The sequence below is a fragment of the Falco cherrug genome, chromosome 2 (genome assembly GCF_023634085.1).
Source record: "Falco cherrug isolate bFalChe1 chromosome 2, bFalChe1.pri, whole genome shotgun sequence".
Lineage (NCBI taxonomy): Eukaryota > Metazoa > Chordata > Aves > Falconiformes > Falconidae > Falco > Falco cherrug.
In genome coordinates this window covers 103,028,059-103,050,739 of record NC_073698.1, presented here as the reverse complement: position 1 = coordinate 103,050,739, position 22,681 = coordinate 103,028,059, and the positions used below count along the sequence as shown (strand labels likewise).

The 22,681-nt window shown below is 41.1% G+C and overlaps 1 protein-coding gene across 2 annotated transcripts in view; it reads right to left on the bottom strand.

The window, feature by feature from the left end:
- Window positions 1-1,089: 1,089 nt before the first annotated feature.
- APP (amyloid beta precursor protein) overlaps window positions 1,090-22,681 on the bottom strand; it is a 229,420-nt gene continuing 207,828 nt past the window's right edge. For both annotated transcript variants that reach the window (XM_055701097.1, XM_055701098.1), the window contains 3 exons: window positions 13,901-14,001; window positions 10,699-10,845; window positions 1,090-2,346 (listed from right to left, as the gene is read on the bottom strand). In XM_055701097.1, coding sequence (XP_055557072.1) covers window positions 2,245-2,346; window positions 10,699-10,845; window positions 13,901-14,001 — 350 coding nt within the window. In that variant the 3' untranslated portion in view covers window positions 1,090-2,244. The remainder of the gene's footprint in view (window positions 2,347-10,698; window positions 10,846-13,900; window positions 14,002-22,681) is intronic.

The window sequence follows — 22,681 nt, the reverse complement described above, 5'->3', positions numbered from 1 at the left end:
TCCATCTTGACAATTCCAGCTTGTCAAACTACCTGCCCTGGCCGTCCCCTCGCTGAAGGAACATCCTTCACCACCTGACCAGCACGGCTGTCCTAGGCCAGCAGGTGAACTGGCTGAACAGGTGAGGTTTTGTGGAAGGTCATGGATGGGGAAGGATGAGTCAGTGCAACAGGGCTGGAAACTGTCTTCTCTTAGTTGAGGTCTGGAGTGACTCACCCACTCACCTGAGCTGTGCAGTCCCACCGCAGCTGTGCTTCCTCTTGCTGTGGAGACAAAAGCTGCAGGCAATGCTGCAGAAGAGGCTGCCATGGCTTGCAGGCAAACCAAGTTAACAAGAGGCTTTCCCTGGATAGATCTTGCTGCCTTTATTCTACTCCTAGGTCCCATTCCTCAGTCCCGCTTTATCTAATGCTTTTGCTGTACAGAAACTGTAATTACCTTTCCTTTTCACACAACGTGCACCTCCAGTTTTGCTCCATAACCCAGCCTGGAACTGCATCAACTGATCTCCATGCTCAACCTGAGAGGTCCCTGCTGTGAGCTGGGTACAGAGGCCATCTTGAAGATCACCGCGTCCACTCAGCCACTGCGGACTCACCTCTCTCGGCAGGTGAGCCCTGTGGCGTGGGTTACTGTGCTTTCCCTGTGCGGCAGGTGTGCCCCTGCAGGACCTGCGGCTGAAGAAAGCTCTCAGCTGGGCTTCCAGCCAGCAATGGGCGGAAGGTGCCCGGCTGGGGTTTATGTAGCACGGCTCACCAATGGCTTTGCCCTCTTCCTGCAGCTTTTGGGAAAAAAATACCGGTGTTGCTGTTTTGCCCTTCCTGGGCATCTGCTGTCACACCACAGTACCAGGCTGGACGGTCTTGCAGCCTGGGAGGCTCCTTCTTGTGTTCACCTACGAGGCACGTTGCAAGGCACTGATCCTGCCAGGGAGCTGACAGCGGCAGAGCCAGGGGGGCAAGGGAAGAGCTTGGCAGCAAGTTGCTCCTGGGGATGGATGGCGAGGTGGGAGGTTAGTCATTCACGCTGCGCTTCTCTGTGCGAGTGAGGGCAGCTGGCTGGCACAGAAACACACCACTACAACAGGGGTCCTCCAGGAATGTATTTATTTACATTAAAACACTATTATACAAACTGAAAGAAAGGAAAAGAAAAAGAGATGACATCTTAGAAGGGCAGATGTGCCAAAGTCTGTGCCCCTCACTCCCCGTCCTGTCTCACTGCCGCCTTCCTTCTGCTCTGGTCTGACTGCAAGTGCCATTATCCTTGTTGGAAAATCCCTTCCCAACCCCTCTCTCAGTGTGAACATCCATGTTTTCTGTTCAAGTGGCTTTCAGAAATCTCTTTTCTGGCTTCAAAGAAAACTCTTGCCCAAACGTTTTTTTCTTAATTTATTTATGTAACACAGTGTAGAAAGCTATCAATTCATAAGCAATGGTTCTGTACAATCATCCTGCAGAGGATCCCCGTTAATTTTCAACCAGCAGGCACTTCCCCCCCCCCCAAGAAGTGCTCACAATTAACAGGGATTCTTTTTAATATTTTTTTTAAAGATCAAAAAGATACATGGAAAAGAAAATAAAGTTTACCTTTCAATGCCTAAAGTGTGCACATAAAACAGGCACAAAGAAACGAATGTGTATTCCCATGATTTCTACGTCACTAATACAGCAGGAGCAACAATCTGTACAATAAAATGCAGCTGCAGAGGAAAAGAATTTCAATAACTCATCTGGAATACTTTTTAAAAAATGTTGTTTTACTTTAAAATGCATAGTGATCAGAAAAAAATGCTCAGCAAAGAGAAGCAGCTAAACCCCACAGACACGGAAAGCATCCCCCATCAATTCTTAAAGCATATTTCAATTAGGACTTAATTTTTGTCACAAATCACAAGAATAATATACAACTGGCTAAGGAGCTACATGATAAATAATTAGGAAAGAGAATCTATCCATGCACTAGTTAAATACAGCTAACCTCTTTACAGTACACAAAAAACATTCATTAATAATGTAGTGTAAAGACTGAAATGTAAAGAGAAAGAGAGAGAAAATACATTACTGATTTTATTAATTCAAGTTCAGGCATCTACTTGTGTTACAGCACAGCTGTCAAAAGGCGAGAATGAGTAAATAATAAAACAGAGTGTTTTTCTTTCTTTCCACATTATTCTATAACTGAACACCGATGGGCAGTGAAGCAATCATTCTGCTGTCCAACTCATGAGGCTGCTGTGGTGTCCTAGTTCTGCATTTGTTCAAAGAACTTGTAGGTGGGATTTTCATAGCCATTTTGCTGCATCTTGGAAAGGTGGCGCTCCTCTGGTGTCACTGCAGCATCCACCTGTTGTGGGATGGAAAAACCAGAGTCAAATTCTTGGTTAACTCACCACATACCCCACTTTTGCCCACTTCACAGCCATCCAACGTACTCTGTACCCTCCTCTTCCCATGAAACACAAGACAATTTCTTTGATAGGTTCTTCCCTGGACCACCCCCCTTTTCTTCTTTTAATGAAGCAGGGAAAGTAAGCCCAGTCAAAATCTCCTAAGAAAGTCTAAAGTAAAGGTGGCTGGGAAGTGATAGGGATACTTCTCCACTAAACAGAGTATTAAACCTGGCCCCCGGGAGGCTCTCACTTTGTCTGAAGAGACAACAGTCTCTGAAAACTGCTCTCCAAGTTACGCAGGACTGAGGGTGGCCACGTGAACAAGATCAATAGACGGCACTGCACCCAGCAATACATGAGAAGCCAGTGAACAGTTTTAAAGAGCAACCTGCAAGAGACGGGCCTTCCAGCTTGGACAGTCAGAATTCATTTTTGGGCAGAGTAATATGCAGGAGAAGATAAGGCAACAGGAGTAACTCTGCAACTCATTTTTTTTACTGCAGGACTTCAAAACCAGCTGACCAAACTTAGCAGTACCAGCTTTTGTTTAATGTTGGCTGGCTCAGGAATCACGCAACTCAACAAACTAAAGAAGTGGATGTATTTTGCATCTCCCCACTAGTCTCCCATTATTAGGTTTCCCTCCCCTAGGACATAGTTAGGTACCTATACTTGGGATCAACTGGATCTCGGAAGAAAAGAAAAACCTCACTAAAAAGCTGAAGGAAGTGGCTTGAGGCTGCCTTCTGTCTATACTGTGCTCTCAGATCTGTTGCAGGTGCTGTGGTCTCAAAACCAAGAAAAATTAACTGGAAAAAATAAAATGAGGGTAGTAAGGAAATGTCAGAGTAGCCAGGCACAAGGTGAGCAAAAAATCCCATTGCACTCACAGAAACAGAACCTTTCTGGCTCCAAGGTAGAGTTTGGTTCAGTTTAGTGACAAATAGCTTGATGTGTCTGCACTGGTTTAATTATTTCTGCTTAACAAAAATTGACCTTTCTTCATTACTTGGAAGACAGGCATAAAGACAGCTCGGTCAAGACCTCTCCATTGAATACCTGTGACTCCACAAATTATTTTCTTCCTTCATCGAACATTACAGTAATATGAAACTCCATCAGATCAGAGTGGGCAAGAACAGTCTCTAAACATTAATTAGGTATTTTACCTCTACTGTATCAGCTCAATAGCTGTTGTGTGTTCAAAACCTACTGTACCCTGGCTGTCTTGCTAGCCATCTATGAAAACAAAGCTAAGAAAGCCTGCTCGTCAGGTATTTAATTTGCTATCTGATATCTCTAGTCTTTGACAGCTCTTAGAAGGTAAAAAGTAAATTTTACATTGTCAAAAATTTGAAATCAGGAAGGTGCCTAAAACTCTACAACAAAGTATTAGGTATGAACATTTTTCTGTGGATTCCTGTAACTACTGACCTTTAGGAAAAACATCAATTTACTTCTAGCATAGAAATAGCCTTTTGAATAATGGAAAGTGTATTGTCTCAAGAAGCCTTATATAGCAGGCTAACTTACTCTAACCTTTTAATAAAAAAGCAACGAGAAGTACGTATGTCTGAAACTAATTTTAAATCTACTCTACAAAGCTGGAAATAGCTTAGTGAGGACAGACTATGACCTCTGGTAAGTTGCTACCTGATACTCTGGAGAAAGATTAAAGGTATGTTTTTCCATGCTTGGGACAAATGCAGGCTGCTATTTTTGCAGCCATTCTTTTACTGCGGTAGGTTCTATCACAGTACCACCTCTCCCACAGTGCCACCAGAAAATGGTTCCTCTCAGAGCCATCTTCTGTCTTGATGTTCTTTTATTTGTTACTTAAGAGAAGAATTGGTTCTGTGTGTGGCACATGTATTGGACTGCTCAGATGAACTGCTAACCCCAAATCTGATCCATTTTCAGATCTGTGCCCCTTCTAAACCTCCTTCTTCACCTTCCAACTCTCCAACTGCATTTTCAATCAGCACTTCCATCAAATCTCTTATTCTTACACAATAATTAAACATTTTTGTGAAGTACCCAACTTTTAAGGGTCACATATTGCTTTTGCTTGCAAGTAAGTTATTGTGAAACTCTCTGTATCTGGGAGTCCTGAGCCTTCCAGCAAGCCCTTGACTCCTGCCGGCAGGGAGCTGGAAGCCAGGCAGAAAGGACCACTGGGTTGAGCTGACACGGTGCTGCCCTGTGTTTCTGATTTCGCAATATAACTTGGCCTTTTTTTTCTGTTAAAATACAACCACTCAAAGGCTTTCTCTATTTTTTTTAAAGTTGCATTTGCATGGAATAATTCTCTTACGCAACAAACCCAACCTTCTGCAATTTCTTCATGTTACAAGCTCTTAGGCAGTGACATCATGTTTAGAGAGAGGTCGCTCTTGCTCTAAGCTGCTCTTTCCAGTTTTAGAAGGGGGGGGGGGGGGGGGGGGGGCGAAGAGAGGAAGGACTTAGTGGTTTTCTTTCCCTGCCCCCCCTCCCTCTCCAAAAGTGACAAAAGAAACTTTTTTTCCAGAGGATGCAAGCTTTCTCTGGCCAGCCCATGCAAGCAGTGAGTGCTCAGCTTGGCTGTCAACAGTCATTTTGATCCATCAAGGACAAAAGAACCCCTGGGAATTTCACAGCCTGTCTCCTCTTCAACCTCTGCACCCAAATCCCCAGGACATTTCTGCCCAATGACTGCTCAGCAGCCAGCATACAACTGTGTGCTTGCATTTTAAGAGCGTTGTGGGTGCCTGCTGCTCAGGTCTCACCTATGCCCAGCAGAGAGGGCAGCGGTGGGGCTGGGCAGGAGGCAGTGATTGAGCTGCCACAACCCACAGCAACTAACAACTCTGCAACCATCTCCAGGGGCTGGGTCACTTCCTGCTGCTTTCCCTGTCCTTTCCCCAAGGGTTGCCAACTTCTCCCTCCACAAGGATACACCATCTACATCCATATGCAGTGAATCAACTTCTGGCAATTCCTTGCTGTTATTGCTGATAGGTAGAGCTGTTCGATCTATGTCATCAGTATAACCACAATAGGGCCTAACAAATCTATTCCATAGAGGTTTTGTACAAACATGTGAAAGGCCTAATCCCTGTCGTCCTGAGGACCATGCCAATTAAACAGCATTAACTACTTCCATCGTGACGATATTGCTGCATGCCATCTGCTGCTAAAGTTGTCACTAACAGGGCTGTGAAAGGAAGAGAGGAACAAAGCAGGGAAAACTGCAAATGTCCCCATAGCCTTTTCAACACTTAGAGAAAATAACAATAGAAACCAAGTGCAGAGGAAAAGCCACCCTTCCTTGCATTCTTGAAGGGGCTGCTGTAGCATCAAGTCATCCCTGGCTCCTGCTACTGGAGTATCTAAGTGCTTCTCCAAATCAAGAAGTGAGAGCCTCACAGTTCACAACTAAACCCACCGACACGTTCTCTTCTAGCATGAAATTGAAGTGCAGTATGAAGCTCTGGGATTAAATGATCAGGGATCTCTGTGTATCAATACATGCTTGAGAGCACCTTCTTTTCTAGAAGGCTCCCCCCCCCCCCCCCCCCCCCCGCACTAGGCTGGGATGCAAAGGAGGGGCAGGCCAGAACCTGTGCTGTACTTCTTCATATTTAAGCTCTAAATAACACTGTGGTGAACCCTGTCACCTGTTTTAGCTTAAGCCTCCCACTCAGCACTTCTTATTCAGGACTAGAAGATGTGGTAAGCACACAGCATAAGTTGCTCGTGGGAAAGAAACAGGGTAATAGAACAACATAAATAGAGAAGAATCAAAGAAAATGCAAGGCAGAAGAGACTAAAGAACTGATGAGAAACTAGAGAAACTTAGAAGAAAATAAGGGTGGAGAAAGAGATTAGGAAAAAAATACGAGGAGAGACAGTAAAATCAGACTGATTTTTTAACACCCTTGCACAATATTCCATATTAAAAAGTCTCACTTTGATAAAACTCTTTTATAGTGAAAGTCCAATAACCTCTGAAATATGGCATTTATAGATGAAAGGGATTTATCGAGGCTCCTACTTGCAGTCTTAGTCAATTTTTTAAATACATTTCCCCTTTAGCCTTTAAAATGACTAGTGCTAGTACTTCTCCTTCCTGTAGCTGTCTGCTGCAGGATAATCCATCTCACTGCCAACCTACGTGCACTATCACTCATCCTGAATGTCTTCTCTTCTACTCACTTTTACCCATTTCGACTGCCAAACTCTTCCTCACATTCCTTATAACCTCTGCCCTAGGTATTGCTCTGCCAAACAACATGCCTTGAACCCGATTATCTCCTTGTCAGTAAATCCCTAAAGCCATTTACCATTTTAAGAAGCTTTTTGCACCCATTATGGAGGTGGCCTAAGTTGAACACAGCATGTAAGAAGTGTGGGTACTCTGGCGCTGCTGAGAATCAGCCTCGACACTCTGTTTGATGTGATGTCTCTTGAGAAAACAGCTTGGTCAGGTAGATAACCTCTTTTGAGAGTGGTTGTCCATCTATCCCCTTCTACTCCATCCTACGGATCTTTCATGCAGAAAACCCTGATGTGGAGTCAGGAAGATGGTAACGCTGCAGAAAAATTCATGTACTGCCTCTACACACATGGGGCAGATCAAAACCCAGACAGGAGGTGCTGGCAGCCCTCGGAGATGCACTGAACACAACATTGTTGTTTAAATGATGGTAAATGGATGCTGCCTAATATACAACTGCAGATCAGACTTTGAGAGTTGGACTGCAGTATGCAATCTGCTGCTGCTGTGAGCCCTCCTGCTGTCACCTCTCCCCCTCCGCGGTCTTGCTGGAGGTGCTTGTCTCTGTAGCAGAACACCCTGGAACAGGCTGACCGACAACTGGTGGAGTCACCGTGCCTGGAGGTATTTAAAAGATGTAAATGTGGTCCTTAGGGACATTGTTTAGTGGTGGACTTGTAATATTAGAGGTCCTTTCCAACCTAAATGATTCTATAATTCTATGATTCAAAAAGAAGATCCTCAAAGAGAACAAGTTGAGACAGTCAGCTGTTGTCCAGAGTACAGGAGAGGTGAGAACTTCTCTTTTGCCACCTACTTCTATGGAGGAAGTAACCTCCTGCAGACAGCTGGGGTGGGTGCACCAGCAAAAAGTACCTCCAAAATGTTTGTTGCAGCTCCTGTATGCACATACAATAAGTAACTTTCAGCCATTCAGTCATTTATTTACTTAACTGTTGGAAGTCCTTTTTCTGAGGAGGCTGAACCACTTTGAAATGTTTTTATTCTCAGACTTCAGAGAAAATTATTCTGACACTTCTATATTTCTCCTCAGAGCTTCAAAAAAGGCTAACAGGATTTTTAATAACATCTTTTGTTAAAGAAATCATAGTGAAATGAGAAAAAGTACTTTTTGAAGATAAGAATACAGGTGGAACAGGACCTGTTTTGTAATCTTGCATCCATTACCAGAGAGTTGAATTCTCATGGCAACTTCTGACACGCAACATACGGGTTGCATGCTTTGTTAAAATATACTCTGCCAACGCAGAGTTGATGTACAGTTATTTTTACATCAAGTGGTTTTGCTCTTTCGTGCTTTTTGTGCATAGCATGCTAAAGGTGCACTGTTGCTAAATAAAGTAATCTTCTTCGGAATGGAACAACCTAGTTTTGAAGACATTTTACTGTTAAAACATCAATTGTATATGGATCTTTGGGTGTTCCCCTCTGCCACCCCCCAAAGTGCGTGGTACAAAATTTTCACCAACCTAAGACAGAAATAGATGTCATGCCTTTCTTGCAGGCAAGAAGCTCAGTGAGGCTATGCAGTCTGCCAAGACCACTGAGCAAGTCTGGCAGAATAAGGAATCTTGCCTGCCAATGCCAGACACAATGCAGCAAATCTACAAGGCAACACCATCTACACTGCTGTACTATAAATCGACTAATATTCTTGGTACATCCACATGCTATAGCTTTATGGCATTATCTGTAAAATCTTTTATTCCCTAAGTGATGCTGTCATTTTGACATGAATTACTCGTTCAGCTTGTGCATGCTATTTCTAGTCCAACATTTCCAAGTTCACTCTCAACTGAGGAAAGCTCACAGGAATCCGGGAATAATTTTGCCATGTCATTCTATCAGGCAAAGTCCACCTGAAACTTTAAAGTCGTACTGCAACAGTGGTACGTCCACATCCAATGTCTGACTTGGGGCTTTGGCCTAGCAAGCCTCCTGCCCTACTCTGTTGTCGCTAAACCCAGCCAAAGGAGCACCTCAGGTTGCACAACTGTTGGCAGCAGCTATCAGCTTGGTGGTTTAAAACTAAAACCTGATTCAATTTTCTACAAAATGGGCTGGAAACTTCCATATGGAACGTTAAAGCTGAGATTCTCGCTTACTCTTTTCTGCCTCTCCATTCAAAATTCTGCACAGCTTGCTGTCTTGCTCAAGGCTCACCCCAAACAGTTGGTGTTCTTCTGATCATGTCTCTTTGGAAAGTTTCAGACCACATGGGCAACCACAGCATGGACGCAGGGATGGACAAGCACAGGCTTAAGACAAACACTTACTCAAATATTTTTAAGACTCTTCACTGCCCCAGACAGTGGAATACATGCATCAGAAAGTATGTACATCTCCAGCAAGACCAAAGCAAGGTCCATTTGACTCAAGGTGAAACCAACATAAACCATGGACTTGAACAACACTTAGTTTCAATCAATAATGTGAAATACCAGTTTTGGAAGGCAAAAACATGTAAGTGTTTCAAGTCCTTGCTAATACAAGTACTATTGGGATAATTTCAAGCACAAATACAGGCAGGGCAGAGAATGGACTGAGTGCAGCCCTGAGGAGAAAGAATTGGGGTGTTGGTTGACAAGAAGCTCAACATGACCTGGCAATGTGCGCTTGAGCCCAGAAAGCCAACCATGTCCTGGGTTGCATCAAAAGAAGAGTGGCCAGCAGGTTGAGGGAGGTGATTCTGCCCTGTACTACTCTGCTTTCATGAGACCCCACCTGCAGTACTGTGTTCAGCTCTGGGGCCCCCAACAGAAGAAGGGCATGGACCTGATAGCGTAAGTCCAGAGGAGGGCCACAAAGATGATCAGAGGGCTGGGGCACCTCTCCTGTGAAGACAGGCTGAAAGAGTTGGGGTTGTTCAGCCTAGAGAAGAGAAGGCTCTGGGGAGACCTTACAGCAGCCTTCTGGTACCTAAAGGGGGCCTACAGGAAAGCTGGAGAGGGGCTTTTTACAAGGGCATGCAGCGTTAGGACAAGGGCTATTGGTTGTAACCTGCAAGAGGGTAGATTTAGATTAGCTATTGGGTAGAAAGTCTTTACAGTGCAGGTGGTGAGACACTGGAACAGGTTGCCCAGAGAAGCTGTGGGTGCCCTGTCCCTGGAAGTGTTCAAGGCCAGGCTGGATGGGGCTTTGAGCAACATGGTCTGGTGGCAGGTGTCTCTGCACATGGCAGGGGGGGGTTAGAACTAGATGATCTTTAAGTCTCTTCCAACCCAAACCATTCCATGATTCTATCCCCAAACCAGACACTCACACAACAAACTAGGTATCAATACACGTGGGGGGAGAAGAGAGTTACACGAACACCCTTCCAGTTCTCATAATTTAAGTTTTTCTGCTTACAGAGATCTTGTCTTAAATCCAAGCAACAGATGAGGTATTTTAAGTTACTGTAAACTGACTACAAATTAACTTGGTAGATTGGGAAGGGGCAATGGTTTTCATCTTGAAAATCCAATATAAGAGTGTCATGTATTATTTGTTTCTCAAATCTATGAGTTTCAGATTAGCCATAAATCAAAAGCTGTTGGTGGCAAAAGAAAATCTTGTTTAGAGAACAAAAAGTAATAAAGTATCTGTATAGGGAAAATCCTTGTGTACAGCACAATCCGCAGAAGACCGGCCTCAAATGTCTATTTGCAAGCTAAATAAAGAAATCTGTGTGCATAAATTCCCAGCAACAGTAAAACCAGATCTTTCCTCTTGTGCAGCATATAAATCCCTCTGCTCATTGGCTGCTGTTAAATTTCCTATAAAATGAACTTTCACATTATGAGGTGATCGGTTTGAAATAGTTCCAGAGAGATTTTTGTGGTTTTACACCCAACTTAACAAGGTTTACATTCTGTGTGCATTTACAAAATAAGGCAATTTGATTCCACTCTACTGGATGCAACCACTCCAACTCTGAACATTAGGCCAGCCAAAAATATGGTTTCTTTGTTTGTAAATATATTTACAGAGCAGTGTGTTGACTGTGTTGTACATGTGACAGCAGTGGTGCTTGGTAGTCTTTTCTTACCTCCACAACCCCATGATGAATAGATGTGTACTGCTTCTTCTTCAGCATCACCAAAGTAATGACAATGACTGTTGCTATGACAACACCTCCCACCATTAGCCCAATGATGGCACCTTTATTTGAACCCACATCTTCAGCAAAGAACACCTGCAAAAGAAAAATAAAGGAAGGTGGCTAATAAAAAGCTCACTGAATATTTGGCTAACCTGTCCAGCTGCCACAGCAATACAAAGCCTACTGAAGTATCAGTAATCGAACAGTCATCCTAATTATTCAAAACTGGATTGCTGCACCCCAGCTCTCATAGCTGGAGAAGAGAAATTCGGGAAATCTGTATTGCCTGTGGTGTAGCAGTCCTGTGGCTAAGGGAAAGACTCACCTCCATGTTTCTGCTTCACACAGGTCTTAAGACAGGAGCTGCTTTTTTTTTTTTTCTTGGGTAATCGAGTCAAACTAATTGCAAAATGACTGATAAGCTTGTGGAGGACTAACGAGGGGGCATACACATATATTTATTTTTAGAATGCTAATGATGAAAGTGTTCATAAATCTACATCTACGTAGCTTGTTTGGACTGTGATACATTTCTTCTATGAAAGAGTGGTGAAGACCCGTAGCACGACAATGAAACTTGCACACAACCAGCTGGGATAAAATTCTCACACCAAAGAGACTAAGAGTCTAGCAAAATCAAGTGTGCCAATTTAAGTGACCATCACGGGATGCTTCAGATACTTTTGCAGAGTAAAGGGAGAATGAGCTATAACAGGATCATGACAATACTCGTGTGAGATCTAGATAAAAGTTCTGTAAAAAACAGAAGATCCGCTTGAATTATATGTATTGATAAGGCAAAAGAGCGGACAGTAAGATGCTTTTACTATGCATTTAATAAGATTGGCTTTTCGCAACAGGAGCGGATGAGTGATTGTTTTAACTGTCCTGTTTTGTATTCAAGGAATATCCTGGATTATTTTACATCTATGCATATTTTACAAACCTATTGTCTGCTTGCCAATAGCAGGCTTTTATTATTACTATTTTTAATCAAAACGGGCAAAAAGGATTAGAGAATGAATTACATTCACAGAATTTTAAGACTATCTCACTCTGAAAGACTAAATACTTTGACAAGTATTTAACAAAAATGGAGAGGGAAGCAGGAAACCAGCTGAGAATTATAATGAGCTGTATAACATTTGCACTCTTTAAGAAACACGATCTTCCTCAGAGAGGTATTAAAGCATGCAGTATAAATATTTATGTTGTTCCTAGTCATAAGCAAGAAATGTGTTTGAACAAGGTTAAGAATTCACTAGAAAGTACACACAATGGACAGTGTTGGCAGAAGCTGATGTGAAGTAATAATTTCTTCTGTCAATTTTACCTGCCCAGGACTGAAATTCTGTTACCATACTATTTTGGAGCACTGTGAAATGCCCCAGCTAATATACATGTGCAACAGAGGAAGGCCTTAAGCACTCCAAGCCGTGAAAGTCAACCTACTGTACAGTTAAAATGTGAACATCCACATAAAGGAGAAAATAACTGCAATTTCAGCCCAATTCAGAAGTTTGTGTGTAAAATGCAATGTGCTGCTCAATTCAAAGTGATATCCTAAGGAGACTGTTTCAGTAAATCCTACCAGGGCACAGGAGGTGAAAGTATTTTCTGCTTATTGCTTTTGAATTAAAGCTAATGGAGAAGGGCATTGGCTAGGATATGGCACTTGGTAAACAACCAATGCCCTGTACGTCATCAGTCCAGTACTTTCCCAGACTGGACCCCTTGCTCAGTCTCAATTGGAAAGATAACCTAGAGGACAGCTTACTAAGTTTTAAGTAATGCTTGTACCTATCAGTGAGAAGTATGGCATAAAATACTTTAATAAGATGGAAAGGTCCCACTCTAAGCATGACACAGATTACCCAAGTGCAGGGATTGCAATGCATTCCCTATCAGCCACCATGGTAAGGATAGTTTCCAGCACCAAACTGCTTGGGATGGTATCAAACTGCTTAAAGGTTGTTGCTGGTAAGCGCATGAGACAGATCAGTTAAAATACATTCCTGCAAGTTCATTCCCTTCAGTAAACTGCATGGGTTTACTCCATCAGGATGTTTAACCCATCTGAGCCAAGCATGTCGGAATTTCCCAAATTAGTGCTAATGCATTTTGGATTAGCTAGTCAAACTGGGAATTCTTAGTTCTCAGCATCAAAGAGATGGCAGAATATCTTTTCACACAGTGATTGCCTAGTCAAATGCAAATTTGAGTCCCATGTTAATTTTCAGCGCTACTTAGCTTTAAGAATATATTAAGAAAAAAGTTTTCAAGTTTATTATCAGGATACTGTAAGTCATGGAACGGAAATCTCATCGTGTAATATACCTTTAAAAAAGAGGAAGCAGAAAAGGTCTGTAGTCAACACTGCTGTACGGATTCTTCATTACTTATTAAGGGACTGAAAAGAGCTTTTAGAAGATGCTTGTTCTTACTTATATTGCTTTTGGTTGTTATTTTTGTGTTCATAAGCAGCATAGTTCAAATGAGGAACAATATTTTGCTCCTACCTGCCTTTCATCTATTCATAATTTAATATACCTTAAGGAACAAAACTCACAGATGCAGCCAAGCACGAATTAAAATTAAGTCTAGTGAAGAATCTCTTCTTATCCCAAGCAGGCAATCTTGTGAAAGGTTATGCTCCATGGAGTTTAGCCTCCTTCATGCACCACCACCATCTGTTTTGACAGAAAATGAATCTATTCCTGAAATGGTGTCACTCTCTCTCTCTTGCTGCACCACGCTGTGTGTCTCCATCAAACTTTTTTTCTTTTCTTTTTTAGCGTATTACTTCCTCTGTATCCCTTGTCTTTGGTTACGAGACCATGACAGATGGACCGTGGGACAAGCCCATATGACCATGTCTACTCACATGGCGGTGCAAGGGCAGGAACTGTCAGAATTTCCTCTCGTGTGAGATTTAATGGCTTTCCATCCTCTCTGCTGAAGCTGTTCCAGGTTTACTCTCATTTAAGAGAGAACCAGAAAAATCATCATCTGTTCACATGAAAACTTTTTGTTGGCACTTTCAGCACCCACATTTCTTGGGGGAAACATGGCTGTAATTGACCCACTAGTTCAAGACTGAATCGGCAACTCGGAACTCACGTATGGAAAGCACTGTGTGTTCACTCACCAGCTTTTGATGATGAACTTCGTATCCTGAGTCATGCCGGAACTCTGCATCCATTTTCACTTCAGATATCTCTTCTGTTTTAACATTGGTCAACCCAGAACCTGCATTGCACCGCAACGACAATTCGTTAAAGTCATCAACTCAATTACACTCTGCTTACCTCCACCATTACAAGAGCAGAAGGCAATGGTGTCATTCAAGCAGAGGAGGTGTGATGCAACGTGAAAGGGAATGGGGAGGAAAGTGAGGTACATCTGATGTTTAAGTCTCACTGAGGTGACACAGACTGAGCTGGTAAAATTTCTCCTCTGTTAAACATTCCTTAATCCACCGCAACTATGTTGGTACAAGCATCAAAGGCTTCCAGCATGAAATACTGCGAAAACTAAGCTGCAAGGGACTAACTATCTGCTCTGACAGCCTCTTTAGCAATGTCAAGAACATTTGGTGTTTAGGCCAAAACCTCCCTCCCTCCTAAGCTCAGGCTGCTGTGAGGAAAAAACACATACCCATGGTGTGAGGTGGGGAACCCCAGATACTGTATCTTCTTCTTGTGACTCTGTACCTTTTGCGCAAACATGCACAAATAAGGGTTATTAAAATGTTCCTGAAGTTTACACAGTTACTTGTTTTCATATTTCAGACTGCTCACAATTATGATTATGCAAGTCTTGACTTCTGTCAGAGATGACAACTGCCCCCTTTGATTAGAAACATACAGTAAAGCAAGTAAATAAAGCTTGTAGTGATTTTAATTGTAGATAGTTTGCAGTCCTGTTCTCTCCTTATGAATGCAAAGGGGAGATGCTGCACTTGCCTAACTGGAAAGAAGGTCAGTATTTTCTCCTGGAAAATAGCTTTAGGAGAAAGAGCCAGACTTAAAACAGCTGAGCAGTGCATCCTGTATTGTGTATCTATGAATGTTCTGTCCCGAAAAGCTGGCTCTGGCTTACAGAGACCATACAGGTATTCACATAGCTGGTCATTCTCCTTCTCGGTACCAAGTGACTGACATATTTCTTAGAGGTACAAACACCGCAGAAGCAGGGTTTTATGAGATGTTACCTCCTCACCCTATCTAATGAAATAAGAACAAACTAGTTCATGTTCCTTGTCTGTACTTATTTTAGCATTTTAACACCCTGACTCCTCTCTCCAAGCCTTCATTCTCAGTATTTTGGGCTGACCTTAAGCTCTGACAGAGGAAGAACCTCTTTTAAAATTCTTAACACTGCTGACTGCTCTCGTGCTCCACCATCTCTTTGGACTCTCAATAAATTCCTGAAGACTTCCACGTGCCAATGAGCTCCACAGTCTAAAGTAGCACTCAGTGTAAGAATTATTGGGCTTTTATTGCCTTTGAACGTGCAATTTCTTTTTTCATTAAATGTCAATTTATTTTTGTATTATGAATCAGCAAGAACAGATGTTCCCAAGAACTTCTCTGGACTGTACAATCCCGTTCTAAGGTCTTGAACTTTCTCTTCATAGGAAACCAGGCAAAGGAGAGAACAAGAATCATCTTTATGCAGTGAAGTATTTATGGTTATTTTCTTGAACAGTCTGACGCTTTAAGCCCCATAAATTCTACTTTAGTGTCTTCTTTTAGAGAAATGAAGCACGTAAAATCTCAAATTTCTTTACAAAGAATCTGATTTTTGATGCTGCGTTACACTACTGACACAAGTATATTATAACATTTATATAAAAGAGACCATTTCTAAATGCAAGAACTGTAAAGTACTTAAACGAACTGCAGTTTGAAAACATACCATGATGTGCTGTCAATGAAATGCAGGAGGAAATGGAGGTAAGGGAAATAAAACCCACATGGTACCTGAAAAGAAGTTTAACCTTCTATCCTTGAAGCAGTTATAGTTAGTTTTCCAAATTAAAATAAGAATGAAACGTACTCTCCTTTGTGTATAATCTCAAAATAGCCCTTACACCTGTATCAACGGGAAGCAAAGAAAACGAGAATGTGTATCTGGCTGCGCAGAGGCTTGTCTCTTCAACCCCCTGACTTTTTTGTTTTTAGGATTAAAAGGGAGGGTGAAAAACCCAACACAGAAATAGTAGCGCTTCATATAGATTAAATAGTTGGGGGGGGAAGTGCTTTCCCAGGACTTGGTTCACTGCCCACAGCTGAAGTGGCTGAAGAGGTGGTGGCTCCCAGCTGCTCGCCACTGTCCGCGGCCACACTTGCTGCCCCACATGGAAACTCCCCCAAGGCAAGGGCCTGAGGAACTGCACAACTCTGGCACTACAGCTGGCAAATTCACTTAAGCTGTAAATACTGATTAGAACATATGCATACATATACGAGATAAATCAGTGATGAATAAACTTATCTTTTGTTGAGGGAAGTCCTGCCTCCCAAACCTCTTAGAGGTCACTGGAAGAGTTAGGAAGCACATGGGAAACAGTGATTTGCCTTGGAATGAATCTGGATTTCCAAAAAGCCAAAAGCTTTTTTTTGAGAAGGTCCCTGATCAAAGCTCTGGCAGAAGCTACGATGGCAAAGACTACAAGCAAAAATCCTACACGACTTTCCATAACTGATTAAAAGATAGAAAATGAAGTGTAACTACACAGCCATTTTTCACAATGGAGGAAGGTTACCAGCAGGGTCCCACAAGGATCTGTGCTGTGCTGTTTGTAAAGTGATCTGGATAAAGCAGTGAATAGTGATGTGATAAAGTTTACTGACAAAAAATAAAAGCAAAAAAAAGAGCATAGCCAAAGCAAAAACAGCTGCAAAGAACTGCAGAAGGATATTACAAATTCTGAGTGCATAAAAAAAGGGAAATGATATTCAATGTTGATATAATGTAAAGTGGTGCTTGCAGGGATACGTAGCCCTAACTATACATACACAACAAGAGGCTCTAAGTTAGCTCTGTTCCACCCAGGACAGAGACCTTGCAGCCACTGTGGGTAACTCTCTGTGGGCAGCTGGCTTAGTAGCAGTCAAAAAGGCACAGAGAAAGCTAGGAGTAATTATGAGGGAACAGACAAAACAGAAAACATTGTTACACCACTGTATAAATGATGCATCCTCATTTTAAATCTGGCTACTCATTCTGGTCACCCCAGCTCAAAAAAAGGCAGAACTAGAAAAGGTACAATGCAGGGAGACACAGATGATTAATGGTATGGAATGGTTTCTGTACAAGAAGGACTAGACAAACCAGGAATCTTCAGAATGAAGAGAAAACCGAGGGGAAACACTACAGAGGCCTATACAAGTGTGAGTGACAAGGAGAAAGTCTGCAGGAAACGGTCATTCATTACTTCTCATAAGAAAGTGCAGGACACAATCATGGCTATGACATAGCAGATTAAAAACTAACAAAAGAGTGTGTATATATATAACTTGGCACAATGCAAATTGGACTGCGGAACTCATTGGCACAAATAATGAGGATGTGCAAAATACAAATGAACAAATGCAATGTTCATCCAGGGTTACTAAACACAATGGTAAAAATAAAATTTCTAGTACTGATATCTATCAAATGCTGGCTGCCAAAAGCTCAGTGGATGTGCCAGGAGTATAAAGCAGAGACGAAGTCTCTTGAGTATCCCTCATGCATCAGTGCTAGAGGTGGGATAATGGACTTGGGTACTTCTGCTCATGGGCTTTGACCACTTTTACTGAAAGCAGGCTACGATAGCTTAGACCTGGGTCTTTGTTAGCTTCAGTTAAACAGAGCCAAATGCCAAAGGCAGGAGTTAAAGCAGCATTTCAGGGGCAGAACAGGTCAGGAGCCTTCACATCAATGAGCGATCGAGGGTGGGAAGTTCATCAGCTGTCTTCTCAGCTGCTGGAGAAATGCAGGCTTGGGCTTCCCTAAAGCTACATTTCTTTGAAGGTTCCCTTCCCTCTTCCCACTCCCATCAAACAGTAGCATGGGAGCTGTACTTCCAGCATGCAGCAGGTTAAACAATCTTTTGCCTTGATATCAGGCAGAAACCTTTTGCTTTGGGTCAGGTGACCAAGGTCTCGTGGTCTGCTTGGCCTTACTCACGAATCCACAAAAATGCCATGGGTTCTGAACATAAAGTAGGACCTGATATTAGGAAGTTAATGATGTTAGACTTACTAAAACTTGGTTTTGGCAGCTAGCATAGGAAAAAGGTCAGAAATAGAAAAATCTTCTGTTGCACTAACAAACTCTATAGCAATTTTTTCCTTCCTCCTATCTCCCTTAGAAGTGAGAAAAAAAACTTTTTAAAAGTACAACTAGGGTAAACTGGTGGTCTTCTGCAAATACTTGATTATACAGTAAAAGCAGCATGACTCCACACTGTAATCAAATAAATACCTGGTATGAGACAAAAATACGTATGGGGTTACTATATATGCCTTTCCGCTACGTTACATTATAGAATTCAGACTTTCTATTTAACAGACTTCTCTTTATTTCCAGTTCATTCACTTTCCTGTCCCGGTGACTGTCTATTTAGACCTAGATGACAAAATCAAAGATTTATTTTTCAAAGGTACTAACTGAAGGAGGAAAAACTTCAGGATTTTTCAAAAACTTCTATTAGAGGTATGTGAATCAGCAGACAGCTAACAGCTGTCTAATACCATTCTACTCTTGCATTCAAGACAAGCATACAAAGAAAAGTTAACTATATGACAAGAACTTAAATTCTGACACAGAATGATGTTTTTTCACTACAAAGTCTAAAATACACAATCCAAACACAAAAGCCAATGTAAAAGAAGAAACGTGAGAGAACTGCCTCACTGCACATTCACAAATGATTATAATTATTAGTGGTTTTTCTTCTGAATTACATACCGTCTTTAGGGAGTTACATTTTTAATTACTTTGATTTAAAAATGCTACAGTTCAGCTGGTAAATATATTAACTTGCAACTTCTTGGAAAAACTGACAAAACTATTTAGCTATCAAAAACACATGCTTAAAAGCATCTAGCAAATTCCAATAAAACGAGCTATGATGGGCTTCTAATTGTATTGCTGTTAATTAGCAAAGTTAACTGCTTTTATACATACAAGTGTACACATGCATGTACACACACACGCATATCCTAACATCAAAAAGAGCAGCGTATGCAAACCTTGTAGTTCCTTGCCCTTACAGGGGAGGCAAAATAAAATTGTATGGAGTTTAAAACTACTCATGAAATAAAAACAAAGTAGCTGCTTTGGGGAACACTTTATTCTCAAACAGATGAACTTTTGCATTTGTGTAAATATATACATTAAGCCTTTAAGAAGGGTAAGAAAAAGAATATAATGAATTCCACCAAGGTCGCATTTAGGTGTCGTTATCTACTATACTGCTTTTAATTGCTTCATCTACCTGTTAAATAACAGCCTAGCAAGATTTTGTTTTCCGAGGATCCGAAACAATATCAGATGCGCCTGTGGTCTTCTGGTTACTTTTAGAGCTAAAAGTTTAACCTCCACTTGAAGCACAGTAGAAACTACCAGACCTGGGTGGTCTCTACATAGAGAAAACCAGAAGTAGCATGTTTAGACAACAGATATAATGACTGCATTCAGGAAAACGTTTAACTCTATGTCCATGAACTGTATTTGAGTAACGACAAGAACAAGAAAAGATTTATTGAATCAAGGCCTGTTACAAGGGTAGTAAACAGTTTTATCTGAGTAAAGCTTAATCTAAAATAAAAGGGGTGGATGGAAGGGAATGAAGTGTTTGAACAACTACCCAGGTAGACAGCCATGTGTTCTTACTAGAAGTTCAACTATTACTTCCATATGACTATCTGACTTTGTGCAGGTCATTTCATTCGGAAACGAAAGAAGAATGAAGATTGTTTTGTAAGGACGACTCAAATATCTTTGAGGAGTAAGTACATTTAAGACTGCATGGAACTAAAACTTTCTGGTCTCTCCATGAAACAGTGGTTTGCTTTTACTCCATGGATTACTGCAGGGCTCTTAAATTGGAGAAAGCAAAAAACCAGTGCAAAACAGAATGTTATCTTTTTAAAGAAGAACCTAATTGGAACTTAGTATGAAATAATTCTGAGAATACCAGAGATTATTTTATATGTGTGTAAAAATGAATAAACAAAACGAGTAAAATCTGGTAATCTTTCTGGCATGCCAAAGCAAATGCTGTGCACATGCATATATAATTGCATTCACAGGTAATAACTATCTGATCTATGAAACAAAGCAACCTTATGAAAAAAAAAAAAAATCCATTCATCATTTCTATTTGGGGGCTGCAGACAGTTGGTTTAAGACAACTGTGTTGATCTAACATCACTAAAACAGGAGAAAAACCCTGGCAATTTCTGGCAAGGAAATCATAAATAATTCACTAAGCTGCTCTATGCCCTCACCTCATAGAGATTGCAGCCTATGTGCTAATGATTCTGCAGAACAGCCATTAGGCTTACAGAGCCTCTGCAACCATGTATAAAAAAAATCCCTCAACTTCCATATCATGTAATGAGGATGGACACGTTATGATTTATCAACGGAAGCACCAGAGACACAAATGCAGCTTTATGTGCAATGTCTCCTCAAAATTATTGACTGCAAAAACAATCAACTGATGAAGAGTTGGGAGAATGCAAAAAAAAAACCCAACCCCAAACTATACTACATGGAGGAAGCTAACAGTATCATAAAATTCTTGCATTATGAATTATAGGCATCCTGTGAGTGATATAAGTACAGCTGTTAGCGGTATAATTACAGTTGCAACTGTGCAAAAGATGAGAATATGATCTACCCTGAACAGAGCACTGGTTATTTTCTTTATCACTTTGAATTTCAAGAAAATCTGCTGATACTCAGCAACATCCATTCTGGTGCAGGTTTTCTACTCTTCACTGAATTTCCACAGATCAGACCTGCTGAATTAACATGGGTAAAAAAGGAGCTTGCTTATGAGTATTCTAAAGATGTTTTTATACAGGCAGTCCTGGGTTAATGGTTGGACTTGATGAACTTGATCTTAAAGGTCTTTTCCAACCTAAATGATTCTGTGATTTATGTGTGTATATGTACACGCACACATACACACAAAGTTACCAATAAACACATACTCCAAATTCAGCTGCAAGAAATCAAATGTTTATCAAGAAAAAGTGACCTCGGGGGCACAGGTGAGAAGGAAACACTACAGAAAAAGCAGTTACAGCGAGGCTATCGAGGAAAGAGGTATCCTCTCTACTTGAAACTTTTACTAAGGAAGTTCTCAGGCTGGACTGAAGCATTCTAACATCTCTCTGTATGAAGATACTTATAAAGAGTAAGAAACATGTCATAAATGTCTTATCATTTTGTGTTGTATTAAAAAATAGCTCACTGATGACTACTTGATGCATCTATTTTCTTTCACTTTGACCTTTTATTATCTGTTTACTCCCCTTTCAGGAAAGAGCCAAGAAAGGGATTTAGGCATAATTCTTATTTTTGTTTTCCCACTTGTGAAGTAAAAGGGGGAAGGACAGTGTGTTGAAGCACTAGGCTCCTTTGCAAATACCGCAGATGATGTCTCTATGCTAGGAGATGGCAGCCCCTCTGAAATTACTCTCCTCCTGGGACTGAGGTAGATCAGATTCAAATTCAAGCTTCAACTGCTGACAGCCAAGGTGGAGTGCAACAGAGGCAGGGGTTTGGACAATTGGCTTAAATTTTAGTAAATGCTTTAAACTTGGTCCTTACTAAAAGCTTTTCTGCTCTATGGATTGGACAACTCTTCACTTTTCCTGACTTTGCTCATAGACTATTTTTTGAACAAGAGAGAACAATGTGCTGAAGTAACAAGATTCTAGTTATCACAAATACTAACAAGTACTTGCTCTTTTCTGTACTGTGACCAAACTACCTCTCTTGTGGGAAAGGGATAAAGATCACCTGCACAGTTTGATCTACTTTTAAGGAAAACTTCGTGATCATTGTAAGAATATTATGTGGGCAAAAAGTGATAAAAAGAAAATGGGAAAGAAGAAAAAGGGCAGGTGTTTGTATACTTGTCTTAGTCCTTTCACAGCTGATATTCTTCAATGGTTTTGAGCAACTACAGAACATTCACTTGTTCTTATTCCAGGCTTGGACTGTGGCAGGTTGACATGAGGCCTGTACGTTCACCCTGAAGAAGCAAGTCACCACCTTTGTTCACCTCAGCAAAGCAAGCAGAAGCACTGACTGGAAAGTCAGGACTATGAAGCGTGCAAATCTTTCAGGAAATCAACAAGAATCTAGGCAATAAAAACAACCCAAAAAGTTACAAGAAGCTATATGTGTTAATCTGCCTCCAGGTCCCTTGTTAATACATTTTCTTTCTAGAATAATACACTTTTCAGATTTTTTTTAATAAAGAATAGCCCCAAACTGTAAAAAACAACTTTACTGAAAGTAGAGTGACTGCAAAGAAAGTATCTCTTTTCCTTTTTTAACCTCTAACTTAGAAATTTTATTTATAATTAGCAATTAAAACAATTTTAAAGCACACATTATTAAATTGTCAGGATCTCTTTTGTATTTCACAGTTTAATTAAGCACCCATTTGCTTTCCTCTTCTGCTAGTTCATAAAGCTACTCAGATCAGTATCAGGTTTTTGTTAAGCTGAATTTTTATCACAGATCAATGGTTTTTAAAGGATGATGAAAAATCAGGGGGACATTTATTGTCAGAATTTGTAACAGTAAGTACAAATTTGCCAAGGTCTGGACAAGGTGATTAAAGACATAAGGAATTTAAAGTTTACCAGGAACAGTGAAGTGAGCATGTTTTACTTACTGTTATGATACA